Below are 23,822 nucleotides of genomic sequence, written 5' to 3' on the forward strand. Positions count from 1 at the left end.
GCAGAGACGGGGTTTCACCATGTTGGTCAGGCTGGTCTCGAACTCCTGACATCAGAATATCCACCCATCTTGGCCTCCCAAAGTGCTGGGATTACAGGCGTGAGCCACGGCACCCAGCCGAGATTCAGGTTCTTACCATCTAAATAAGGTTCAGTTGCTGATGGGGCCCATTTGATGCTGTTGTCTTATACAATTTCTCTCGATATGAAGACCTCTCAATATGAAAAAGATATTTGCCTCATATATGTCCAACGTATACTGATAATACAGGGATGGGATAAGTGCTTGGGATACTCCCACTCAGAGTGGATAAACAGCTATACACCAGGCATTACCATAGCAAGTCTGAAATCCACATGCTGCCAGTTCCTTGGCTGGAGGGCCGAGTCCTGCTCTCTGGAATGATTCTCTGCAGCTCTTGGATCCACCCTCCAGACTCTTGTTGCACCTTCTGAGTTGTCCCCTTTCCATAAGAAATAGCACTTTCAGCTGAATAATCTTCTCAGCTTATGTCTCACCCATAAAAGTCTGGGGGTTCTAAGGACTCTTTGCACTTTACCTCTGCCTGCTTTGTCCAAGCTGATTATGTGTCCACTGATACACTTCTCTCATAATCTTTGTGGGCATCCTTTGAATCCTACTGGGTTTCTTTCTGTTAAATGAAACACGTATCTACAATTCTCTTCAAGATAGTCCCTTTTTGGTCTGGGCTCAGATTTGGGTGCTGTGGGACAATACCCTTAGGATTCTTAAAAGCCTTTTTGTCTATTTTGGAAACTCTATGAGGTACATCCTTAAATATTTCTACAGTCATAAAAAAGTATTTTACAGCCACCCCCTAGGAGTGTTAAAACAATTTTTGTTTTGTTTTGTTTTGTTTTTACTCAACACATTCTAGCTCTTTATTGTCTCCAAATTTTGTTTGAAAACTGAACAGTTCTTTTTTGACTCGTCTTTCTCTACCTGCACCTTTTATTGTGTGTAGCTTTAAAAAAATTTTTTTTTTTAATTTTTAAATGGCACTTTAAGCATTCTGCCTAGAACTTTTCTTACTAAAATCCATGGTGGGTTCCTTGGGTATATTTTCTATTTTCCACATTACTACAAGTGATAATGTTAGCAAATTCTCTGCCACTACATTAATAGAGTTACCTTTTCTCCAGGCTCCAGTGACAATTTTCAGTCCTCCCAGCCTTCACCAGCAGTCTTCTCAAGACCTTACAGCTGGCCGGGAGCAGTGGCTAACTCCTGTAATCCTAGCACTTCGGGAGGCCAAGATGAGCGGATTGCCTGAGCTCAGGAGTTCGAGACCAGCCTGAGCAACATGGTGAAACCCCATCTCTGCTAAAATACAAAAAAAAAATCATCCAGGCATGGTGGCAGGCGCCTGTAATCCCAGCTACGTGGGAGGCTGAGGCATGAGAATTGCTTGAACCCAGGAGGCGGAGGTTGCAGTGAGCCAAGGCCGTGCCACTGCACTCCAGCCTGGGCAACAAAGTGAAACTCTGTCTCAAAAAAAAAAAAAAAAAAAGACCTTACAGCTTCTTCCCTCTGCCTAAACTTGACACTTAGGCTCAGCTGATGTTTATGAGTGTCTGCATGTGGCCTTTCCATCAGAACCGTCTCAGGACTTGTAACCTGCTGTCTCAGGCTTCCCAGAGGGAGTGGTCCATGACACCAGAGGGGAAGCTGCCTGTTTCATGAGATCTGGGCAGACAGCATCATTTCCTCTGTATTCTAATGGTCAAAGCAGCCACAGAGCTTACCCAGATTCAAGGAGAGGAGACATAGCCTCCACCTGTCTGTGGGAGGAGTGTGGAAGAATTTGTGGCCATTTTTATTCACCTATAAGTGACATCATAGAGGGTTTTGCAGTCATGTTAAGGCTTTTTGTCTTAAGAATTTCACTGGGCACTCTGGTACATGCCTATAATCTCAGCTACTTGGAAGTCTGAGGCAGGAGGATCACTTGAGCACAGCAGTTTGAGACCAGCCTAAGAAACGTAGTGAAACTTCATCTAAAAAATAAATGAATAAAATAAGAGTTGGAAGGCTGTCACATGATCTTTTGAAAAAGTCTCTCCAGCTGCAGCATGGGAATAACTTAGAAAAAGGATATTAAAGGCTGAAGTTCTTTTTTAGTTCCTCTTTCTCTATTGTGCCTTATCATACAGTTTCCTGTGAACATTGCTGTCATAATTTGGCCCAGGGTGATGACAGTTGAGACAAGAGAACTGGAGATTATTGAGGTATTTGAATATAAAGTTAGTTAACTAATATTTCTTGAAGTCCATTTAGGGCATAATTTTGTCTCCAAGTAGCCAATAAACTTACTTGTCAGATACCTTGCCAATATTGGAACCCTAAAACACCTAAATATTTACTGCAAGTTATATGTATTCACTCTGCACATAGATTTTGACTAACTCCCTATAAAGAACAGCCTCTGAGTAGAAATAGACAGTGGTCAATATAATGAAATCTCAGTACTCAGCTCAATAACATCCATAATTGAAATAACATATTTGAAGTACATTTGCTGGGATTGATAAGATCCTCCTTGAGGATACTCGGGAATGATCACCTTTTCATTCAGTAAATATTTTTTGTGTGTTTGCTCTATGCTACAAATTTCTGGGCAGAGGAGTTACAGCAGCAAACAAAACAGACCAGGTTCCTGCTCTCCTTCTGATTATATTCTAATGAGGAGGACAGATGTAAACAAGGACGCAGATGTGAAATCAATGAGATAACTGCAAACAGTGAAAAGTGCTATTTTTACAAAATAAAAGAAAGCCAGTTGTGGTGACAGGTACCTGTAGTCCCTGCTACTTGGGAGGCTGAGGCTGGAGGATTGCTTGAACCCAGAAGTTCAAGGCCAGGCTGGCCAACAAAGTGAGACCCCCACCCCCAATCCTTTTAAAAAATAAAAATTAAGTAAATAAATAAATAAATAAGAGCAATGGGATAGAGTTATTTCTGGCCTGCTCTAAATATAGTAATCAAGGAAGACTCTCTGAGGAAGTTATATTTGAAGTCAAATGTGAACAAAAGAAAAGAGCTGGTTATAGGAAGATTGGGCAGTTTAGGGCAGCAGGCAAGAGGGAGCGAGCAGCAAGTACACTAGCCAAGGGCAGAAAGGAAATAGCATTGCAAAGCACAGAAAGAAACCATGTGGCTAATGGGTCCGGAATAAGGGGAAAAGTCATGTGAGATGAAGTAGAAGAAATAGGGAAATAGGCCGGGTGCGGTGGCTCATGCGTGTAATCCCAGCACTTTGGGAGGCCGAGGCAGGCGGATCATGAGGTCAAGAGATCAAGACCATCCTGGCCAACATGGTGAAACCCTGTCTCTACTAAAAATACAAAAATTAGCTGGGTGTGGTCAGGCGTGCCTGTAGTCCCAGCTACTCGGGAGGCTGAGGTAGGAGAATCGCTTGAAGCTGGGAGGAGGAGGTTGCAGTGAGCCGAGATTGAACCACTGCACTCTAGCCTGGGCGACAGAGGGAGATTCTGTCTCAAAAAATAAGAAAAAAAAAAAGATATTGAGCTGAGAGAAAAACAGTTGAGTTTTTTGTTGTTGTTTTCAATTGTATTTTCAAACACTTCTGCAGACTATGAAAAAGAAACCGGGGGAGGGGGGCGGGGGGGGGGGGGGTGGTAGCATCCGTGTGTGTGTGTGTGTGTGTGTGTGTGTGTGTATAAAAATGTATGTGTTACGGCTTACCCTGAATTCCAGGCAATGTCAATGTCAGCCACACACCAGATAATGTCTATTGTGTATCCTGGAAGTCAGCAGTGCTATGTGTAGCTTTTTAACATCAACATCAATCCCTTCTTAAATATTCAAAATTTTTAAAAACATTTACATTTTAAGATAAATGATCTTTCCCACTCGTTGTACAATTTTGTGTATCATGTTAATATAAGGTATCTAACTAGATATAGCTAATTCTAAATTTTCACTGTAACATAGTTACTTCCCAATATAAAGGCCTACCTTACTATACAGAATAATTTGACTTGGGGTTTAAAAATATAAGAGAAGTCTATTTGTAGCTAGTGAATCACACGTTTTTCTTAAAACAATGTTGATAATTACAGATCTAATTTTTGTTTGTATTTGAGCTTACCTTGTTTCCCCAACTCAGTAAATGATGATTGGGCTCTCCTTCACTGCCACCCCTGTCTTCCCTGATGATTTGTTTAAATTTTCTTGTTTTCTTGCATGAACTCTGTTTCTACATACTGATGAGAGCACATTGTTGTCTTTTCAGTTGAATGACATTTGCTGACACCATGATTATACTCAAAAATGAATATGGCTGAAAAACTTGATATTCTGATGTATATAAGAATTCTACTCTGAAAAGATGAGGTCATTGCTTAATAAGTCAATTACTTGTACCTGACCTTGCGTTTTGGTTTAGTTGCCTGACCAAAAGAATGTCAAATCCATTTATATTGTGATTATACTAGTTGATTGTCAATGACTGTTATCTCTAAGGTGATGTATGTATAGTTTATTTTTGCAATGAAAGGCTTCACAGGTTTTGAAATAACTGGCAAAATAATAGTAAATCCTAAGTTTACTTCCATTTGTCTTGTTCAATTAAATGATTACCCCCTTTATGAAGATCTCAGGAAGTATTCTGAAGTTCAAGGTCTTCCCTGGGCCTGACACAAGGAAGCATCAGTTATGGCAGTGGTGCCCTAAAGCGGGTTCATACCAGCTTGCAAGAGCCAGACGTTACAGTTTCAGACATTTTGGAAGCCCATTATTACAAATTAAATTGTGTAACTTACAATTAGATAAATTATATCAAAAACAAAAGTTATAAACATTTAAAACTCATCATTTCCTAGTCATGTTTCTATCCATGCTCTTGAGGTTATATTCTACCATACCCGTATGGTGGAAATACTACATGCTGGTGTGATCACTGCACATCTCTGCCCAATGTTATGTACAGTGACAAATATGCCATGGTATGGGTACTGACATAGTATTGAAGCTGAAAGAGGCTTATTTAATAAAAATACCTTACATCACATAAAAGATATAATAATAGTAAGTTTGTTGGGAAAAGGGCAAACTGAGATGCAACTGAATGAATGATTGTCTGATCATGGTTGAACTGCTGGCTACAGATACAAGAGTTTGGCCAAGATGAACAAAAGAATTCCATGGGAGCCGGGCGCGGTGGCTCAAGCCTGTAATCCCAGCACTTTGGGAGGCCGAGGCGGGCGGATCACGAGGTCAGGAGATCGAGACCATCCTGGCTAACACGGTGAAACCCCGTCTCTACTAAAAATACAAAAAAAATTAGCCGGGTGCAGTGGCAGGCGCCTGTAGTACCAGCTATTCGGGAGGCTGAGGCAGGAGAATGGCGTGAACCCGGGAGGCAGAGCTTGCAGTGAGCCGAGATCGCGCCACTGCACTCCAGCCTGGGCAACAGAGCGAGACTCCGTCTCAAAAAAAAAAAAAGAAAAGAATTCCATGGGAACCAATTCACTATATGGAATTTGCCATAAAGAATACTGTATATTTCATTGTTACTTGTAGACTGTGTGCCACATATCTTTCGTATCAGCAAAATTTATAATAAACATATGGACATATATATGCATACTTCCTCCCCTATAGTGTTTCCTACTCAACGTTGGACCAGACACCATTGGTTATGCAGGAAAGATGAAATTCAATAGGAAACAAACTTAAAAGCAGCTTTTCCGGAAAGTCATAAGGAAGAGCAATGTGAACATAATCTGTTAAAATCAGTGTATGTTCATACAGATACCAATTTGATTTACCAGTATTGAAAAGAATTTTGTTTGCAAACTCCTCCAGTTTGAAAGAGAACCAGGACTTCAACCAAATGAAACTGCAGACATTTTTGTTCAGCCTAAATGATCATGACTATTGCGTAAGATTAGATAATATTATTTATTTTTAACTATGACTTATAAAAAATGCTCTTTAAATCAAATGATTGTTATCAGGTCTAATTTATCTTAGTTTGGTATTTTCACCTTTAAATTCACCGAAAAGCCAAATGCCGTGGCTCACGCCTGTAATCCCAGCACTTTGGGAGGCTGAGGCAGGCGGATCACAAGGTCAGGAGATTGCGACCATCCTGGCTAATACAGTGAAACCACGTCTCTACTAAAAATACAAAAAATTAGCTGGGCGTGCTGGCGGGCGCCTGTAGTCCCAGCCACTCGGGAGGCTGAGGCAGGAGAATGGCATCCACCCAGGAGGCAGAGGTTGCAGTGAGCCGAGATCCGAGATCCGAGATCGCGCCACTGCACTCCAGCCTGGGTGACAGAGCGAGACTCTGTCTCAAAAAAAAAAAAATTCACTGCAAAGGTGCATAAATATCAGTCAAGGGTACTGACTTGCTTCATGAACAACTTGACTTGCTCAGATAACCCATTCACTCTCTGACTTGAGGGAGCTGAAATCTAAACCCATCAGACCAAGAAAAGGGCTCTGGCCCAACCACCCCAGAGGAGAAAGTTACCAGATCACACCGTGGTTTTTAACCACCTGTTACATGTTTCAACAGAAACTCTGTCCTAACATGCATCAGATGATCTCTAGATACAGTATCAAAGAGGAAGTGCTGGTCCCTAGCATCCTATTGTGTGAACTTTTATTGATCCATAATCTGGTATAATTTATACACAGAAATAGTCACTCAGGCAGACTTGGCCTTTGTCCCATCCAAAAACATGTTTGATCCCATTTTTAGTGAAAATTTTCCCCAAATGGTTTTAGTGGGGGAAAAGAAGACATCCATGAGACCTAGTTAAGACTAAAAATTATTTTATTTTTGAAGTTGATATTTGTTTAGTTACGTTCTTGCAATGCCAGCAGAAAAAGAAAAATCCAAATCTGAAGCATGCGTGTGTTATGAGAAGCCTGGAAAAGGCGATTTGGGTCCATTATATAACTGCCACTTTTTGTTTTTATTCAAGGTGTCATAAAACTGAGTTCTGCAGTTGAAGGTATGTTTTTACAACCACAAAATCAATAATGTTTTGCTTAAAGGTTGCATAGCGTGGCTTGTAGCTAAAAAGCTTCTGTGGCAGTGGTGTTTGACGCCATGTGCGAATTGCCAGCTATTGCCATTGCATCTGTGTTTCTCCTTGTTCTGGTCATTTTATGCTGCAAAGCTCTCAGCCCTCCTCAAGTGGCATTTGCACTGACCTGAGAGGGCAGCACCAACATGTCTGTTTCTGTCTCCTGATGTGACTGCCTCGGAGCCGGTGCTCCTCAGCGAGCCTGGGCTCTTCTGTGGCCTTATTTGAGGCTGGACATAGTCTTGTCAGGAACCTTTGCCCTGGATCTTCCAGCAGAGCCTGGTCTAGAGCGTCCTTTATCCCAACGGAGCAGACATGTTTGCCCAGGAAGTATGTGAGCAAGAAGAGTCATTTAAGCTTCTTCCTGATGAGAAAATGAGATGGTTAAGGCATTTGCCGGTCTCATTGCGGGTTCCTCCTGGGCGGTGTGACCCACCACCACGAGGCATAGTGAAGACCAAGTTCCTTTACTGTTGTCCATGTCGGTGAGTGGCAGTTCCCTTCAGTCATATATTCAAAAAGCCGAGAAGAAAAGGAAGAAGGATTTAAGGAAAGTACAAAAGAGACGTCCAAGCAAAGTGTTTTGCTGAGTAACCCCAAGAATATTAAAATGACCTCATTTTCTGAAATGATTTATTGGTATAAAATTGATCTCCTTAGCTCCATAGGAGTTTCACAAATCAAAAGTAGAGAATGTGTCATTTTCTTCTTTTGTGAGTTTCTGTGTTTGTTTTGGGGGGGGGTGTGTGTTCTCGTTTATTGGGAGTTTGTCGGCCATGCTTTGGAGGTTTCTTCATCCTCACTTAATCAGGGGAGGCTGCATGGAAGAGGTAGTGGGCTTTCGGGTGAGTTTTCAACTTAAAGGGAGATGTGGCTGGCTTGGTGAATGGGCAATGCATGGAGGTGGGGAGTGGGAAATTGCAGTGGGGGTTGGAGTGGTGAGGTCGTTCAGGGGGCTGGAGTTTCAAGGTTGGGAGGTGGGAGAGTAGGTCAGTTATGTACCCATGGGACTGGCAAATCCAAAGTAAGGGTGCTTTATCCCTTTGGCGGATTTAGTACCATTACATTTTACAAAACCAAGTTGAAAAGGCAGTATTTGTGGCATTCGTGGCAGAAAGTATGATGCTACTCTAAACTCAGCAAAAGGTGCAGGCAGCGGTGTTTCAGGGTGGAGAGAAAAAGACCTTCTCACCTCGAGGAGAAAGTGCATGTTGCAGGCCTGTGGTAGGCCAAGCAGAAATTCAAGTTCCCTTTGCGCATCAAAGTGGAATTTTACTGAAGGACAATCCAAGTTCCTCCCTGCCTAAAAAGATAGAAGAGACACAGAAACAAAATCAAGCAGCACCATGAGAATGACCTTGGCTGCAGAAACTCCCAGTAGCAATTTGAGCACTGAGTTTCAGTTAATTATCTGTTGAATTACAGATAACAGTTGGTTCACTCTGGGCCGTTTTGATGTTTTATCAAGGAATGGCTTTGAAGTCATAGTTTTACATTGCCTGCTTGGTTTGAGTGCAGTATTCCACTTGCCAACAAAAGGATACAGTGACAAAATACAACTTTCATTTTAAAAGTCAGAAAGTCAAGAGAGCATTAAGTAATTTTAAAACTATTGTTTTGCTAGAGGTTATTAGTGGGTGTCATGGCTTGTCTGCACCCCCAGGACAGGGTTCTGTTTTCTCCAGAAAGATGAGAGTTTGAGGGAAAACAAAGGCAGGAAGCAGAGTGACTGCTTGGGGCTAGTCCGGCATCCTCTGGCCACCTTCCTCATCACTCAGCCTCCTCTGAGTCCCTGGGGCTCACAGGAAGTTCTCTGGAGTGGCTGCGGATACCAGAAGTCAGGCCCACTGCGACTGTTGCTTGAGCATCTTTTTGGGCAGCTTATTGTCTGAGGCTCGGGAGCATGCTGTGTTGTAACCGTGTTAGAATATATGTGTGCAGGGGCAATTTGGGAGTGCGGTTGTTGGGCTGGGGGGACGTGTGTTCCATGCATGCATTCTCAGTGCATCTGAAACGTGGAACTCTTACAAGCATGCTCAGTGGCACGTGTGTCGGACAGTATCTCTTGATGAGAAATCAAACCTCAGATGGTCGGCCTTGCCACTGCTTAGCTAATTACCGTACTTGCAACTTTCCATCTGCAGAATGAATTCAAGGCAGCTTCGTACAGCTTTTCATGTCAAAGAGTGTGCACATCAGTGGAAGAAATCCACTGTCAGAAATGAAACCTCTTTCCTTTTTTAAAAAAAACAGACTCTGCTCTATATTATCCTAGAGCTCTGAAACTAGTATTAATATTTTAGGTAGATTCTCTTATTCTTTTCAAGGAAAAATAATTGTCAAAGTCCTAAGAGAAAAACAAACCAAGATTCCATTTGCCACTCCCTACCAAGTGTCTATGGCAGGCAGTTTTGTTTCTTCTTTTCTGGAGCAGGGGTGCCCTCTTCTGCACTGTGCAGCTTCATATCAGCTTTTTAAATCAGCAAAAAGAAAAACCCATTTTGTGTCTCATGAATACTAAGGTTAAAGGTGGAATGTCCTTTGAATTTAAACAGAAACACTCATCAATGCTTTGATTATTTTGCGATGAGGAAAAATAAGTGAATAGGGAAAAAGTTCAGTTTGAAAGAAATAATTGCAAAGTTTTATCGATAACACTGATGAATTCTCACCTCTGATTTTAGATTGACAATCCCAAACTCCGAGAAAATTGGGGTCAGAGAGAAACATCTAGACAGCAATTTGACGGAAGGGGGAAATAGTCGCACCAATGGCAGGGAAGGAAAAACCACTCACAGCAAGAATTCCTCAAGAGTCTTCTAAATATTTCTCTGAATAAGGTCTTTTCTCTTGAAACTGGAGCAGGGAGATAAATGTAGGTCTACATATTTTCACCAGTAGGGCCAAAACATTGGCCTTATCAAGGAGAAGTGGGAACACAGGTCATGGAAGAGCTGAGTCACCCCTGAGTCAGAATGACTCTGATATTCTATAGGCAGCTATTTATTTCCAGGGAAGGAGGGGCCACCCGAGCCGGAAACTCTTGGTCCAACCGAAATGGTGTATTCAGACATGGGGAGTGGGAGTGTTCCAGCAGGCACAGGCCTGGAGGGACAAGATGAGCCAGCCGTGGTGGCAGGCTGATGCAAGTCTTTGCCACTGATAACCAGCATGTGTTCTGTGTTGAGACTTGTCTGCAAGGCGATTTGTTTATGCCTCATAGGTGAGAATCCAAAACACCAAAAGGACATCACATTCTTTTGAAAGCCCGTATGAAAAAAATGAAGGTTGTCTTCTTTGGAAAAGTTCCACGTTTCTAAATATAGGAACAGATGAGCCTCTCTGAAGAAATCAAATAAATGAGGGCTGGGTGCGGTGGTTCACACCTGTAATCCCAGCACTCTGGGAGGTCGAGGCAGGAAAATAGCTTGAGGCCAGGTATTCAAAGTTCAAGACGGGCGTGAGCCACAGAGCGAGTCCCCCTCATCTCTACAAAAAATATTTTGTAAAAGTTGGCTGGTTGTGGTGGCATACACCTGTAGTCCTAGCTACTTGGGAGTCTGAAGTGGCAGGACCAGTTGAGCTCAGGAGTTTGAGGCTGCAGTGAGCTATGACTGCACCACTGCACTCCAGCCTGGTCAACAGAGAAAGACCCTGTCTCTAAAATAAAAACTTTTTAAGGAAATTCTGTTGTTCATAGTATGACAAGCCAGGTGTCCAAAAACACCCCAAAGGGATTTAATGTATTAAAAATATTCCTAATGTATTGATGTCATTCCCTCTGTAGGTGAACTCTGCCCTTGTCATTGTGTCTTTCTTTCTTTCTTTCTTTTTTTTTTTTTTTTTTTTGATACAGAGTCTCGCTCTGTTGCCCAGGCTGGAGTGCAGTGTTGTAATCTCGGCTCACAGCAACCTCCACCTCCCAGGTTCAAGCAATTCTCGTGCCTCAACCCCCTGAGTAGCTGGAACTACAGGCACACTCTACCATGCCCAGCTAATTTTTGTTTTTTGTTTTTTGTTGTTGTTGTTGTTGTTGTTGTTTTTGAGACAGTCTTGCTCTGTCTCCCAGGCTGGAATGAAGTGGCGTGATCTTGGCTCGCTGCAACCTCCGCCTCCTGGGTTCAAGTGATTCTCCTGCCTCAGCCTCCCGAGTAGCTGGAATTAGAGGTGCACACCACCACGCCCGGCTATTTTGTATTTATAGTAGAGACAGGGTTTCACCATGTTAGCCAGGCTGGTCTCGAACTCCTGACCTCAAGAGATCCACCCACCTCGGCCTCCCAAAGTGCTGGGATTACAGGCGTGAGCCACTGCACCCGGCCTAATTTTTGTATTTTTAGTGGAGACGGGGTTCGCCTTGTTGGCCAGGCTGGTCTCAAACTCCTGGCCTCAAGTGATCTGACCACCTTGGCCTCCCAAAGTGCTGGAATTACAGGCATGAGCCACCTTGCGCAGCTGAATCTTTCTATTTTTAGAGCAAAGCCATGTGCTCAGCGTGTCAAGGTAGACTGTGGTAAATCCTTTAATAAACAGATGCTGATGGACTTACCACCAGTAGTAAACTGAGAATGAAGTTTCAACTTTTTGTTTGTTTGTTTGTTTGTTTTTGTTTTTTAGGCAGAGTCTTGCTCTATCGCCAGGCTAGAGTGCAGTGGCACATTGTCGGCTCCCTGCAACCTCCACCTCCTGGGTTCAAGCGATTCTCCTGCCTCAGCCTCCCAAGTAGCCGGGATTACAGGCGCCTGCCACCATGCCTGGCTAATTTTTGTATTTTTAGTAGAGAGGGGGTTTCACCATGTTGGCCAGGATGGTCTCGATCTCCTGACCTCATGATCCACCCACCTCAGCCTCCCAAAGTGCTGGGATTCCAGGCGTGAGCCACCGCGCCCAGCCAACTTTGTTTTTTTGAGACAGAGTCTGGCTCTGTCGCCAGGCTGGAGTGCAATGGTGTGATCTCGGCTCACTGCAACATCCAACTCCCTGGTTCAAGCAATTGTCCTGCCTCAGCCTCCCGAGTAGCTGGGATTCCAGGCACGCATGACCACACCCAGCTAATTTTTGTATTTTAATAGAGACAGGGTTTCACCATGTTGGCCAGGATGGTCTCCAACTCCTGACCTCGTGATCCGCCCACCTTGGCCTCCCAAAGTGCTGGGATTACAGACGTGAGCAGCCATGCCTGGCCAGTTTCAACATTTTTACTACCGGAAATCAAAATGTTAGATAACTGACAGAGATAGGATAGAGCTATCTCCCAGAGGGAGTTCCTTCCTTCCTTCCACCAGCGTGGTAGGTGGCAGTGTGTCAGGAATACTAAATGGAATAGTATAGAAACTGAGAACAAAACTCAAGAAACTTGTTTCTGCAAAGAAACCCAGACATCCTCTTTATAAAAATGACGTGGAGGCTGGAGCACCACACTAAACAAACGAATGTTCTCTTCTCAGATGTATCTTTACTTGTCATTATACTTTTGGCTAAAAGTTTCTTTTTTTTTTCTTTTGTAGAGACAGGGTCTCTCTATGTTGCCCAGGGTAGTGTTGAACTCCTGGCCTCAAGCTGTCCTCCTGCCTTAGCCTCTGCATCCAGCCAAAATATTCCTATGAAATATAAATGTTTCAACCAGGCACGGTGACTCACAACTGTAATCCCAGCACTTTGGGAGGCTGAAGCAGGAGCATCACTTGAGGTCAGGAGTTCAAGATCAGCATGGCCAACATGGTGAAACTCTGTCTCTACTAAAAATACAAAAAATTAGCCAAGCATGATGGCAGGTGCCTGTAGTCCCAGCTACTCAGGAGGATGAGCAGGAGAATCGCTTGAATCCAGGAGGTGGAGGTTGCGGTGAGCCGAGATTGTGCAACTGCACTCCAGCCTGGGTGACAGAGCAAGATCCTGTTTCCAAAAAAAATAAAAAAATAAAAAACAGTAATGTCTCTGGGAGCATTGAGAGTTTCCCAAATAGCTTCCTAAGACGAGGACCCTCCTGAAATGGCAGAGATGGAGCCACGTGACCCAGAAACTGGAAGATGTGTGGAAAGAAATTTCCAAGGGTTAGCCATTTGTCGTCTTGTGATTACCCTCACCTCAGATGAAGTTGACCTCAAATGACCAACCATTGACCTCATCTCAGAGCTCTCTCACATTTATCTTTTTACTTTTTTTTTTAAGTTTATCTTTTCCCCTCTTTGTTTCCCTCTCCCTCCTCCTCTTTTCCAACTGCCCTTTTCTATTTCTGCACAGTGTAGAAGACAGTTTAAGGGGGACCCTAGGCAACAGAAAGCCAGCCAGTGGCTGGAAGGGTCTGGCAAGGAACCGCTATTGGCCTCAGTGTCCTAGCCAATAAAATAAAGACTTTTGGGGCAGTTGCAGAGACTAAACTAGATGCTAGAGAGAAAGCCTTAACACAGTGTACGGAAGGCAGTAGGCGCTCTCCTTCCTGCTTTCCTCTTTCCAATGTCTAATGATCATTTCTACTAGAATCATGGTGTAGCACACTACTGAGAGTTTCATTTTGGGCAAAGCCACAAACAGAGCCAGCTTATAAATCCTTGCTTTTCCCCTTTGAGAGTCCCTAGAGGGAAGCGACTCCTCGTGTTGGATAGAGCTCTCTGATCACCTTTCTGGGACCTGTGGCATCTGCCAGGGGCAAGTCACAGCCCCAGTTTGGAGTGTTCAATTCAGATGAGATTGTCCCCCAGTCTGTTCTTTGAGTCCTGGAAGGTGGGGAGGAGAGGAAAGGTTTTCAGGCAACAAACAAGTGCTGACTGAAGACTGATTTCATCATATTAATTGTGTTTTATTACAAAAGAGTTTATACTGGCACAGTGTTCCTGAGCAAGCCATTTGTCACCACTCATCAACGTTATCAAAGTTTTTGAATAAGGAGAACCAAAGTAAATACAACCACAGCTATCCAGAGAGGAACTTTTCATAAATCTTTGAACTGTATAGCCAAAAACTAATCAAATCTGTGCTGAATAAGCGGCCTTGAGCACTTAACAACAAATTAGCATAACCCAGAAGACAGTGTACATCCCAAGCACCATAACCTACCCTTCACCCTCCTCCCTGGGGCAGGAAGTAGGCATTTACAAATCAAAGGCAAGCTGCAAACGATAATCTGCCACTTGTCACTGATTTATTTTCCCTCTTTTTGTTTTTCAAGAGTATAAGTTTCAATGTCTGTGTATTTGTTTTTGTTATTTTGGCAGTCTAGTGAAAGTTTTCAATGTAAACAAAACTCTTACTCTTAAAGAACAAGCAACTCTATTACATTGCATAAGAAGGCAGTTCTTAAAGACAATGGTCTAATTAGCAGTCTTTGAAGCCAATTCAATAGTAATATCAAAGCCACTTCTAGTATTTCAAGCCCAAATTTAGAAAATGGCCTTGATATTTTCAGTCTAAAACTATAGTCTGACCTTACTATTAATTTTGGAACACACCATAATGTAGACAACTGCTGAATCACTTAATGTTATGAACCCGGAAATCACACCCTCTTAAACGATACATCACACCCATTAAAATTAACTGTAAAATCCATTTTGTATTGATTTTGTTTGAATTTGGTATCCAACTAAGATGCTTTACATGCGTAAATATTGCCACAGCTGTATATACAACGGTTTTGTTGAATCCATTGATGCTTTAAGTTGAAAGAGCATACGTTATGGGTTTTGTTTGGTTTCACTGAGAAGAAGACCAAAGGATTTTTCTAGCAATGTTTCAATAAAATGCAAAATTAGATGCCAGTCCAGAAGCCTTAAGGATGTGAAATGTTTTGAAAATACAGATTTTCAGCTATTTCGTAGCTTTAACCGACATGTGTGCTTAAGTGAAGGCAGAAGGAAACCTGGTACACTTCTGCTGAGTACAGTGTTTCTTAAACATGCACCTGTTAAGAGATAGAGAAGCAAATTTAATTTCCTTTTTAGCCTTCTATATCCCATTGTTGATTTTATACATGCCCTCCTTAAATATGAACTCCTAAAATTGTGTTTGGAACACATATTGGAAGAAAGTATAGAACAGTACATAGGACAGTCCTAGGTTCAAACTTCGTAGCCATAACTTCCTGGCTGTGTTGTAATCTGGAGCAAGTTACTCCGTCTGTACCACACTTTCCTCATCTGTAAAATGGGGTAAAGCTACTTAGCACTCCAGTTGATTAAGAAGCTTAAATAGACCGGGCGTGGTGGCTCACACCTGTAATCCCAGCACTTTGAGAGGCCAAGGAGGGCCATCACCTGAGGTCAGGAGTTTGAGACCAGCCTGGTCAACATGGTGAAACCCCATCTCTACTAAAAATACAAAAATTAGCCAGGCGTGGTGGCACACACCTGTAGTCCCAGGTACTCGGGAGGCTAAGTCAGGAGAATCGCTTGAACCCCGGAAGCGGAGGTTGCAGTGAGCCAAGATCATGCCATTACACTTCAGCCTGGGTGACAGAGCAAGTCTCCGTTTAAAAAAAAAAAAAAGCTTAAATAAAATCAGATAATGTTGAAGTACCTAGTAAACTGTTTAGCATGTAGGCATTCAATATATTTTAGATATTTATTTATAGTTTTGTTATCGTTTTTGTTTTTATGGGCTCAAAAATTAAATTATAAAAAATTCATATGCTGCTACTTTTGCTTGATGTTATTATATATATAGACATATATATAAATATATATATATTTTTTTTTTTTTTGAGATGGATTTTCACTCTTGTTGCCCAGGCTGGAGTGCAATGGCACAATCTCAGCTCACTCCAACCTGCGCCTCCCAGGTTCAAGCGATTCTCCTGACTCAGCCTCCCTAGTAGCTGGGATTACCGCCATAAGCCACCATACCTATGCCTGGCTAATTTTTTGTATTTAGTAGAAACAGGGTTTCACCATGTTGGTCAGGCTGGTCTGGAACTCCTGACCTCAGATGATCCACCCACCTCAGCCTCCCAAAGTGCTGAGATTACAGGCGTGAGCCACTGCACCCGGTGATGTTACAATATATATTTTTTATTTATTTATTTATTTTGAGATGGAGTCTCGCCCTGTCGCCCAGTCTGAAGTGCAGTGGTTCGATCTTGGCTCACTGCAAGCTCCGCCTCCCCGGTTCACGCCATTCTCCTGCCTCAGCCTCCCAAGTAGCTGGGACTACAGGCACCCACCACCACGCCCAGCTAATTTTTTGTATTTTTTAGTAGAGACAAGGTTTCACCGTGTTAGCCAGGATGGTCTCAATCTCCTGACCTCGTGATCTGCCCGCCTCGGCCTCCCACAGTGCTGGGATTACAGGCATGAGCCACCGTGCCCGGCTGTTACAATATTTTTTAAAGAGCAATGATCATGTGTCTAAATAACATGAATTTGTTTTTTACTAAATTAAATATTATTTTATTACATGTAATCTAATGGAAATCTAACTAATGAGCTTGATGCAATCAAAACCACTCAAGAAAAATGATTAGAATTCTCTACACAACTGTTTCCTTTTCTTTATCTGATTATGGTTTTGGTTTAAGTATGGAGGGTTTTATTTGTTTTCTTTTCTTATCTTTTTCTTTTCTTTTTTTGGAAACAGGATCTTGCCCAGGCTAGAGCGCAGTGATACAATCTCAGCTCATTGTAGCCTTGACCTCCTGGGCTTAAGTGATCCTCCATCTCAGCCTCCCGAGTAGCTGGGATCACAGGTGTGTGCCATCACGCTCGGCTAACTTTTTATTTTTGTAGAGATGAGGTCTCATTATATTGCCCAGGCTGGTCTCAAACTCCTGGGTTCAAGCTATCTTCCAGCCTTAGCCTCCTAAACTGCTGGGATTACAGGCATGAGCCACCACACCTGGCCTCCTTTTTTAAAAATATTGTTTTGGAGTAGCATTAGTTGAGTGAATACTCATCAAATTAAAAATAAGACGTTTGAAAACTACCACCGTCAAATGATTTAGGGCATACCAGTCTCATATAGAGTATTTGTAAGGCACGATGATGTAAAGGATTCAGGCTGCTGAGGTCTGTGGCAGGAAGCACAGAAAGACTGTTTCCAAACATGACATATTATACTCTATTGCTTCATGCTTATTAATCTGTGTATGACAAAACTCATGAATAAAGTTAATAAATGCCCTTACTACTATTTCATGCCCTATCCCAGGCCATGGGGACAGAAAGATGGAAAGATGAGCCAGACATGGTTCTTCTATCTAGAGAAGGCAGCATACGTGTGAACAGGCCATTATGACTTAATATAATGAATGCAATGGCAGGAATATATAAAAGGAATTATGTGAACATAGAAGTCAGCCTAGGAACTCTGCCTGGGTAGATCAGAAGGATGCCCCAGTGCACATGTCTAGGTTTTGCAAGCTATGCAGAGGCAAACAGGAAGGGGAGGGCTCATTGAGGGAGACCTAAGCCTGCACACAGACAGAAGGATGAAAAATGCCTAGCCCTCCAGGAGTCAGATGTGGCTGCAGCTCCATGCCCACAAGGGAAAACATCCAGGCGTGAAGTTGGGAATGCTGGTTGGAAATACATTTTCAAAGTTCCTACAGGCAATACATAGCCAGAAAAGGATGTTATTTATTTATTTATTTTCATTTTCTGTATTAAAAAAATATATATTCACATAGCTCAACAATTGAAATATGGCAGCCTGGACCACATGTGAAACCCTGTCTCTACAAGAAATACAAAAATTAGCCAGGTGCACCTGGGACTGCACCTGTAGTCCCAGGCATGCACCTGTAGTCCCAGCTACTCGGGAGGCTCAGGTGATCCTCTCACCTGGGAAGTCGAGGCTGCAGTGAGCTGTGATTCCTCCACTGCACTCCAGCCTGGGCTATAGAGTGAGACCCTGTCTCAAAAAAGAAAAACAGAAAAATTAAAATACGAGGGAAAAATGCATTGACTCAATACACAGTTCCCATTCCCCTTAACAGGTAACCTACCATGACCAATTTTCTTTTTTCTATATAGATGTATGCTTTTTGCATATTTAAACATTATGAGTATGTATTTTCCCCTTTTTTACCCAAAGGATAATACACTATGTACACTATTGTACAGCTTGCTTTTTTCACTTAACAATATGTCTTAGTAATATTTCCATATTTCCATAGAGAACTTTCTAGTTATGTTTTGCAGCTACATAGTATTCTACTATATGGATATATTACAATTTACGTAACCAGTTTCTTCTTTGCCACACGTTTAATTAGTCCCAATATTTAGCTTTCTCATACAGTGCTTTAATAAATAAATAATAGGCTGGCCGCAGTGGCTCACGCCTGTAATCCCAGCACTTTGGGAGGCCGAGGCGGGTGGATCATCTGAGGTCAGGAGTTCGAGACCAGCCTGGCCGACATGGTGAAACCTCATCTCTACTAAATATATAAAAAAATTAGCCGGGCATGGTGGTGAGTGCCTGTAATCCCAGCTATTCAGGAGGCTGAGGCAGGAGAATCACTTGAACCCGGGAGGCGGAGGTTGCAGTGAGCCAAGATCATGCCATTACACTCCAGCCTGGGCAACAAGAGCAAAACTCCGTCTCAATAAATAAATAAATAAATAAATAAATAAATAAATAAATAAATAAAATAATATTGTAAACATATAATTTTGTCCTAATATGTCTTCAGGATAAATCCCTGAAGTGGAGTTACGAGGTCAAAGGTTGTATTAATGAGGTTACGTTTTGCTACAATAACAAATAACTCTCAAATCTGTCACTAAACATACCAAAAATATTCCAACCCCTAGTACATGTCCTGTGATGTTCGTTTTGCAGGAGATTCCTGCTCCACACAGTCTCTCAGAGACCCAGGCTTGGGTCTTGTGCCTGCACCATCTGGAACCCACAGCCTTCACAGTCATTGCCGCAGGGGAGAGACAACCTTGAACCAAAAGTGACAAACATTATTTCCACTTATATTTTATTGGCTAGAACTAGTCACATGGCCCTGCCAAACTTCAGGAAGGCCAAGAAGTACAGTTTTTGTGTGTGTTTCTGGTAGGAGAAGAGAGTACAATATGGGTGAGCACTAATTATATCTATCAGAAAGCATGCATGCTTTTTTCATTGGCAAAAGTCTGCCAAATTACCCTCCGTAGGCTTTCCCAGTGGACACCACTAGGAGTGCCACCAGCACTGTTGAAAGCGCCTGTTTCTCCACAGTTTCATCAACGTACTCTTTCATCAAACTTTTGGGTTTTCCATTTGTAATACTCTTATCATGAGCAATGTTGAACCTATATTTGAGTCATTTGTATTTCCTTTTCAATGAACTGTCATGTCATATCCTTCAGCATTTTGTTTTGTTTTGTTTTGTTTTGAGATGGAGTCTCGCTCTGTCACCCAGGCTGGAGTGCAGTGGCGCGATCTCAGCTCACTGCAACCTCTGCCTCCCGGGTTCACGCCATTCTCCTGCCTCAGCCTCCCAAGTAGCTGGGACTACAGGCGCCTGCCACCACGCCCTGCTAATTTTTTGTATTTTTAGTAGAGACGAGGTTTCACCGTGTTAGCCAGGATGGTCTCGATCTCCTGACCTTGTGATCCGCCCGTCTCTGCCTCCCAAAGTGCTAGGATTATAGGTGTGAGCCACCGCACCTGGCCTCCTTCAGCATTTTTTAGATGACTGTTAGTCTTTTTCTTACTGAGTTGTTGGAGTTATATATTAGAGAGAATACCCCTTTGGTTTTGACTTACTTTTTCTTTCTTTCTTTCCTTTCTTCTTTCTTCTTTCTTTCTTTTTCTTTCATCTGTCCTCCCGTTTCTACGTATACAAAAGGTGGCATATTATACACTCTCTTTGCTTTTCAAAATTCTGTAATATATTCTGGAAATCATTCATTTTATTAAAATCTTCTTCCTTCTTTGCTAGGGTTGCATGGTAGTCTATTGGGTGATTGTACCATAATTCACTCACACAATCTTCTATGGATGTGCAGTTTATTTCCAATATTTTGCTATAGCAAATAATGCCACAGTGAATAACTTGAGTCTAGTTGTTTCATATGTGGGGAGGCATATCTTCAGATAAACTCCTAGAGGTTGAATTGTTGGGTGAAAGTGTCGAAGAGTATCTGGTTTTACTAGACATTGCCATATCCCCCTCCCTAGGGGCTGTACCTTTTGTACTCCCACCAGCAGTATATTAAAATGCTTAGCTCTGGGGTGTGCTTTTTAAGTTCTGGACAAAGAATGTATCTTATCAAAAAGATATGAAGGCTTATGATACAAAGAGCTAACATTTGTTGAGCACTTTATAATACGTTCATAATTATAGTAAGCAAAGGCAAGGCGTATGTTATCTCATTAATACTTCACAGTAACTCAGTAGCCACTCTTATTATCCCTTGATTTATAGAGGAGAAAACCAAAAAAGGCATGGAAAAGATACTAGCTTAAGGTCATAAAATTTCAAATGCAGGACTGAGTGAGTAATAATTGAATCCTTGAAGTCATCCACAGTAATACCCTCCTTTTCAGTATACCTATCTCCAGATAGGGCTAAAAGCAGTTTAAACTATCTGAGGGAGATGGTGCATAGTGAAATCTCACGTTTACATATGCCAGGTAAGCATCCCAAATTCAAACATCTGAAATCCAAAATGCTCCAAAATCTGAAACTTTTTGAGCACTGAAATGATGCCCAAAGGAAGTATTCACTGGATCATTTTGGATTTTGGATTTTCAGATTTGGGATGCTCAACCAGTAAGAATAACGCAAATATTCCAATCCAATTCAAAAAGATCTGAAATCCAAAACAGTCTGGTCTCAAGCATTTTGGATAAGGGATAGTCAACCTGCAGTACCAATGCTTCCAGGCACAATCTAATGAGATGGGGTGAGGGAGTAGCGGGGGAGTGTTTGTGGATAATGACAATGGACTTCAGGTAAATGAACATAATCTAGCACGTGTGTCCACAGTGACAGGCACTGGTCTATGAAACACTGTTTAAGAAGGGGACCTAGGTGTTAGTGGAGACAGATCCCTGAAGACAGAACAGAAGCAGCACTGTCCCACGGAGACCGGTTAAAGATTTAGCGTCCAAAGGCATTTAACTAAATTTTTATTAGTTTTGATGTTGCAGTTTTCTGTTCATGGTTTAGAGCCAGTAACTCTTTTTTCAAGATTCAAATATTTGTATCCTCTTGAAAGGCTCATAAGCCTAGGCCCAGCATCTATAGTACATATGAGACAACCACCTGTTCTATGCCCTTACAGGACTGCTATGTGGCTAAGTGAGATGATGAGGTGAAAGGACTTTCAAACTGTAGAGTGAAATATAAGTATTTGTTATGAATTTATTACAGAAAAACCAATCTACTATTGTTACCATAGAGGAGAGTATTATATACTGTGTGTGTCTGTGTGTGTGTGTGTGTGTGTATATATATATATATATGTGTGTGTACATTGTCTTATGTTCTTTTTTTTTTTTTTTTTTTTTGAGACGGAGTTTTGCTCCTGCTGCCCAGGCTGGAGTGCAATGGTGCCATCTCAGCTCACCACAACCTCCTCCTCCCGGGTTCAAGCGATTCTCCTGCCTCAGCCTCCCGAGTAGCTGGGATTACAGGTGTCCGCCACCACACCCAGCTAATTTTTGTATTTTTAGTAGAGATGGGATTTCCTCATGTTGGTCAGGCTCCCAGCCTCAGGTGATCCGCCTGCCTTGGCCTCCCAAATTGCTGGGATTACAGGCATGAGCCAGTGCGCCCGGCCTCTTGTCTTATTTTCAATGGAATGACTGGCCTGAGAATCCTTCATAATATACATTAATTAATAATTATGTATTAATATATGATATATAATACTAGTTATATGTAATTAAGTAATAAATGTTCATGCACACATATAGTATTACATATAATACATTGTCTTACTTGTATGGAATACTAGTGTACTCTTGTTTGCTGTGCCTCATGAAGAAAATGTTTTGTACAGTGTAGTTGTTAAGAATTTAGTTCTAGATTCTGACTGCTTGGTTTGAATCCTGGCCTTCCTGCTTAGTAGCCATATGACTGTGGGCAAATAAACTGACTTCTCTGTGCCTCTCTTTCCTCATTAAAAATTTGAATGACAATAATAGTAAGGATTAAATTGTGTAATACATAATAAGGTCTTAGGACAATGTATGGCACATTGTGTGCACTCAATAAATGGTGATAGTACTTGTAATAGTAACAGTAGTCATATTGGCGGAGAAAGGAGATTGAGCATGATTCTGGACATAAGCAGACATAAGGTTTGCTGTAAAGCACAGGAAACTGCAGGGTTGCTCCACTTTGGGCATTGGTCATCACGTCTTTGGCCCTCAGCTAGGAAACATCTTTCATTTGCAAGCATGGTATAGGAAGAGCACAGGATCAGATTAGATGACCCCGGGTTCCTGAGTGCAGCAGTGGGACACTGGGGAACCACCCCTGGGGCCTGACCGGCCAGTGTCTCCACGTGCTTGGTTTCTCCTCAGTTTGGGAGCTTTGTTGGTTTCCATCACTTGTTCAACCAAGAATTCATTTCCGACCTGAGCTGAGAGCGCCCGCTGTCTGTCTCGCTGTGTAGCAGGTCCTGACTTTCCTGGTTGCTTTGAAGTGCTTTCGAAGATGGTATACTATTATTGCATGTTGGAAACAATTCTGGCTTTGCTCCTAAGAGTGTGCCATTCTCTGTTGCTTGGGCTATAGATCAAGGACTTCAGCACGTAGTTTGGAGTGAGAAGAGAACAGGACAACATGGTACTTAGCCCACAGCAGTCCTTAAGTAGGACTTTTATGTCAAGTTACCCCTATATTTATTTATATCTTTTTTAAATAAATATTTATTAAGCATCTATCACAGGGAAGACACTACTATCCTACAAGCTGTGAGGGATACGGAAAAAAAATAATGTACCCTATCTCACTAGGCTAATTAATTTAAAAGGCAACTCTGGGGCCGGGTGCCGTGGCTCACGCCTGTAATCCCAGCACTTTGGGAGGCCGAGGCAGGCGGATTACGAGGTCAGGAGATCGAGACCATCCTGACTAACACGGTGAAACCCCGTCTCTACTAAAAATACAAAAAATTAGCCGGGTGTGGTGGAGGGCGCCTGTAGTCCCAGCTGCTCCGAAGGCTGAGGCAGGAGAATGGTGTGAAACTGGGAGGCGGAGCTTGCAGTGAGCCGAGATCGCGGTACTGCACTCCAGCCTGGGCGACAGAGCAAGACTCTGTCTCAAAAAAAAAAAAAAAAAAAAAAAGGCAACTCTGCAGGTAGCAGGAGAACAATTATGTCCAATGGTGTATTATGTTCACCAGACTGTTACTTCATCATCATCTGCATCAGAGATTTCAGAGGCTTTTTGCCTGAGTCACTGATATGCCAAGCTGGCCCTTCAGAAACCTCATCTGTAATCAGATTTTAAGCCAATGGGCTGTGATTCCTTTTAAGCCAATGGGCTGTGATTCCCATACAAAATTCTAGCCCCGTGACCGCCAATGCCCTGTGCTATCTCCACAAAGCATCAGTTCGTGCTCTTCCTGTGCTTCTGTGCAGGCTCCTCTGGACGCTGCTAATAGGACCCAGGTCATGGTTCACAGCTTTGGGGATTTTTCTTTTCTTTTCTTTTCTTTTCTTTTCTCTTTTTGAGATGGAGTCTCCCTGTTGCCCAGGCTGGAGTGCAGTGGCATGATTTTGACTCACTGAAACCTCCGTCTCCAGGGTTCAAGCCATTCTCCAGCCTCAGCCTCCCGAGTAGCTGGGACTACA

General features: G+C 42.5%; 1 protein-coding gene across 29 annotated transcripts in view; it reads left to right on the forward strand.

Moving 5' to 3' along the window:
* DLGAP1 (DLG associated protein 1) overlaps positions 1-23,822 on the forward strand; it is a 961,850-nt gene that overhangs the window by 794,162 nt on the left and 143,866 nt on the right. For 15 of the 29 annotated variants that reach the window (XM_034943985.2, XM_034943989.2, XM_034943990.2 and 12 more), the window contains one exon: positions 6,981-7,010. The exons of the other annotated variants lie outside the window; for them this stretch is intronic. In XM_034943985.2, coding sequence (XP_034799876.1) covers positions 6,981-7,010 — 30 coding nt within the window. The remainder of the gene's footprint in view (positions 1-6,980; positions 7,011-23,822) is intronic. 29 annotated transcript variants of the gene reach the window in all.

Source organism: Pan paniscus, chromosome 17 (assembly GCF_029289425.2).
Source record: "Pan paniscus chromosome 17, NHGRI_mPanPan1-v2.0_pri, whole genome shotgun sequence".
Classification (NCBI taxonomy): Eukaryota; Metazoa; Chordata; class Mammalia; order Primates; family Hominidae; genus Pan; species Pan paniscus.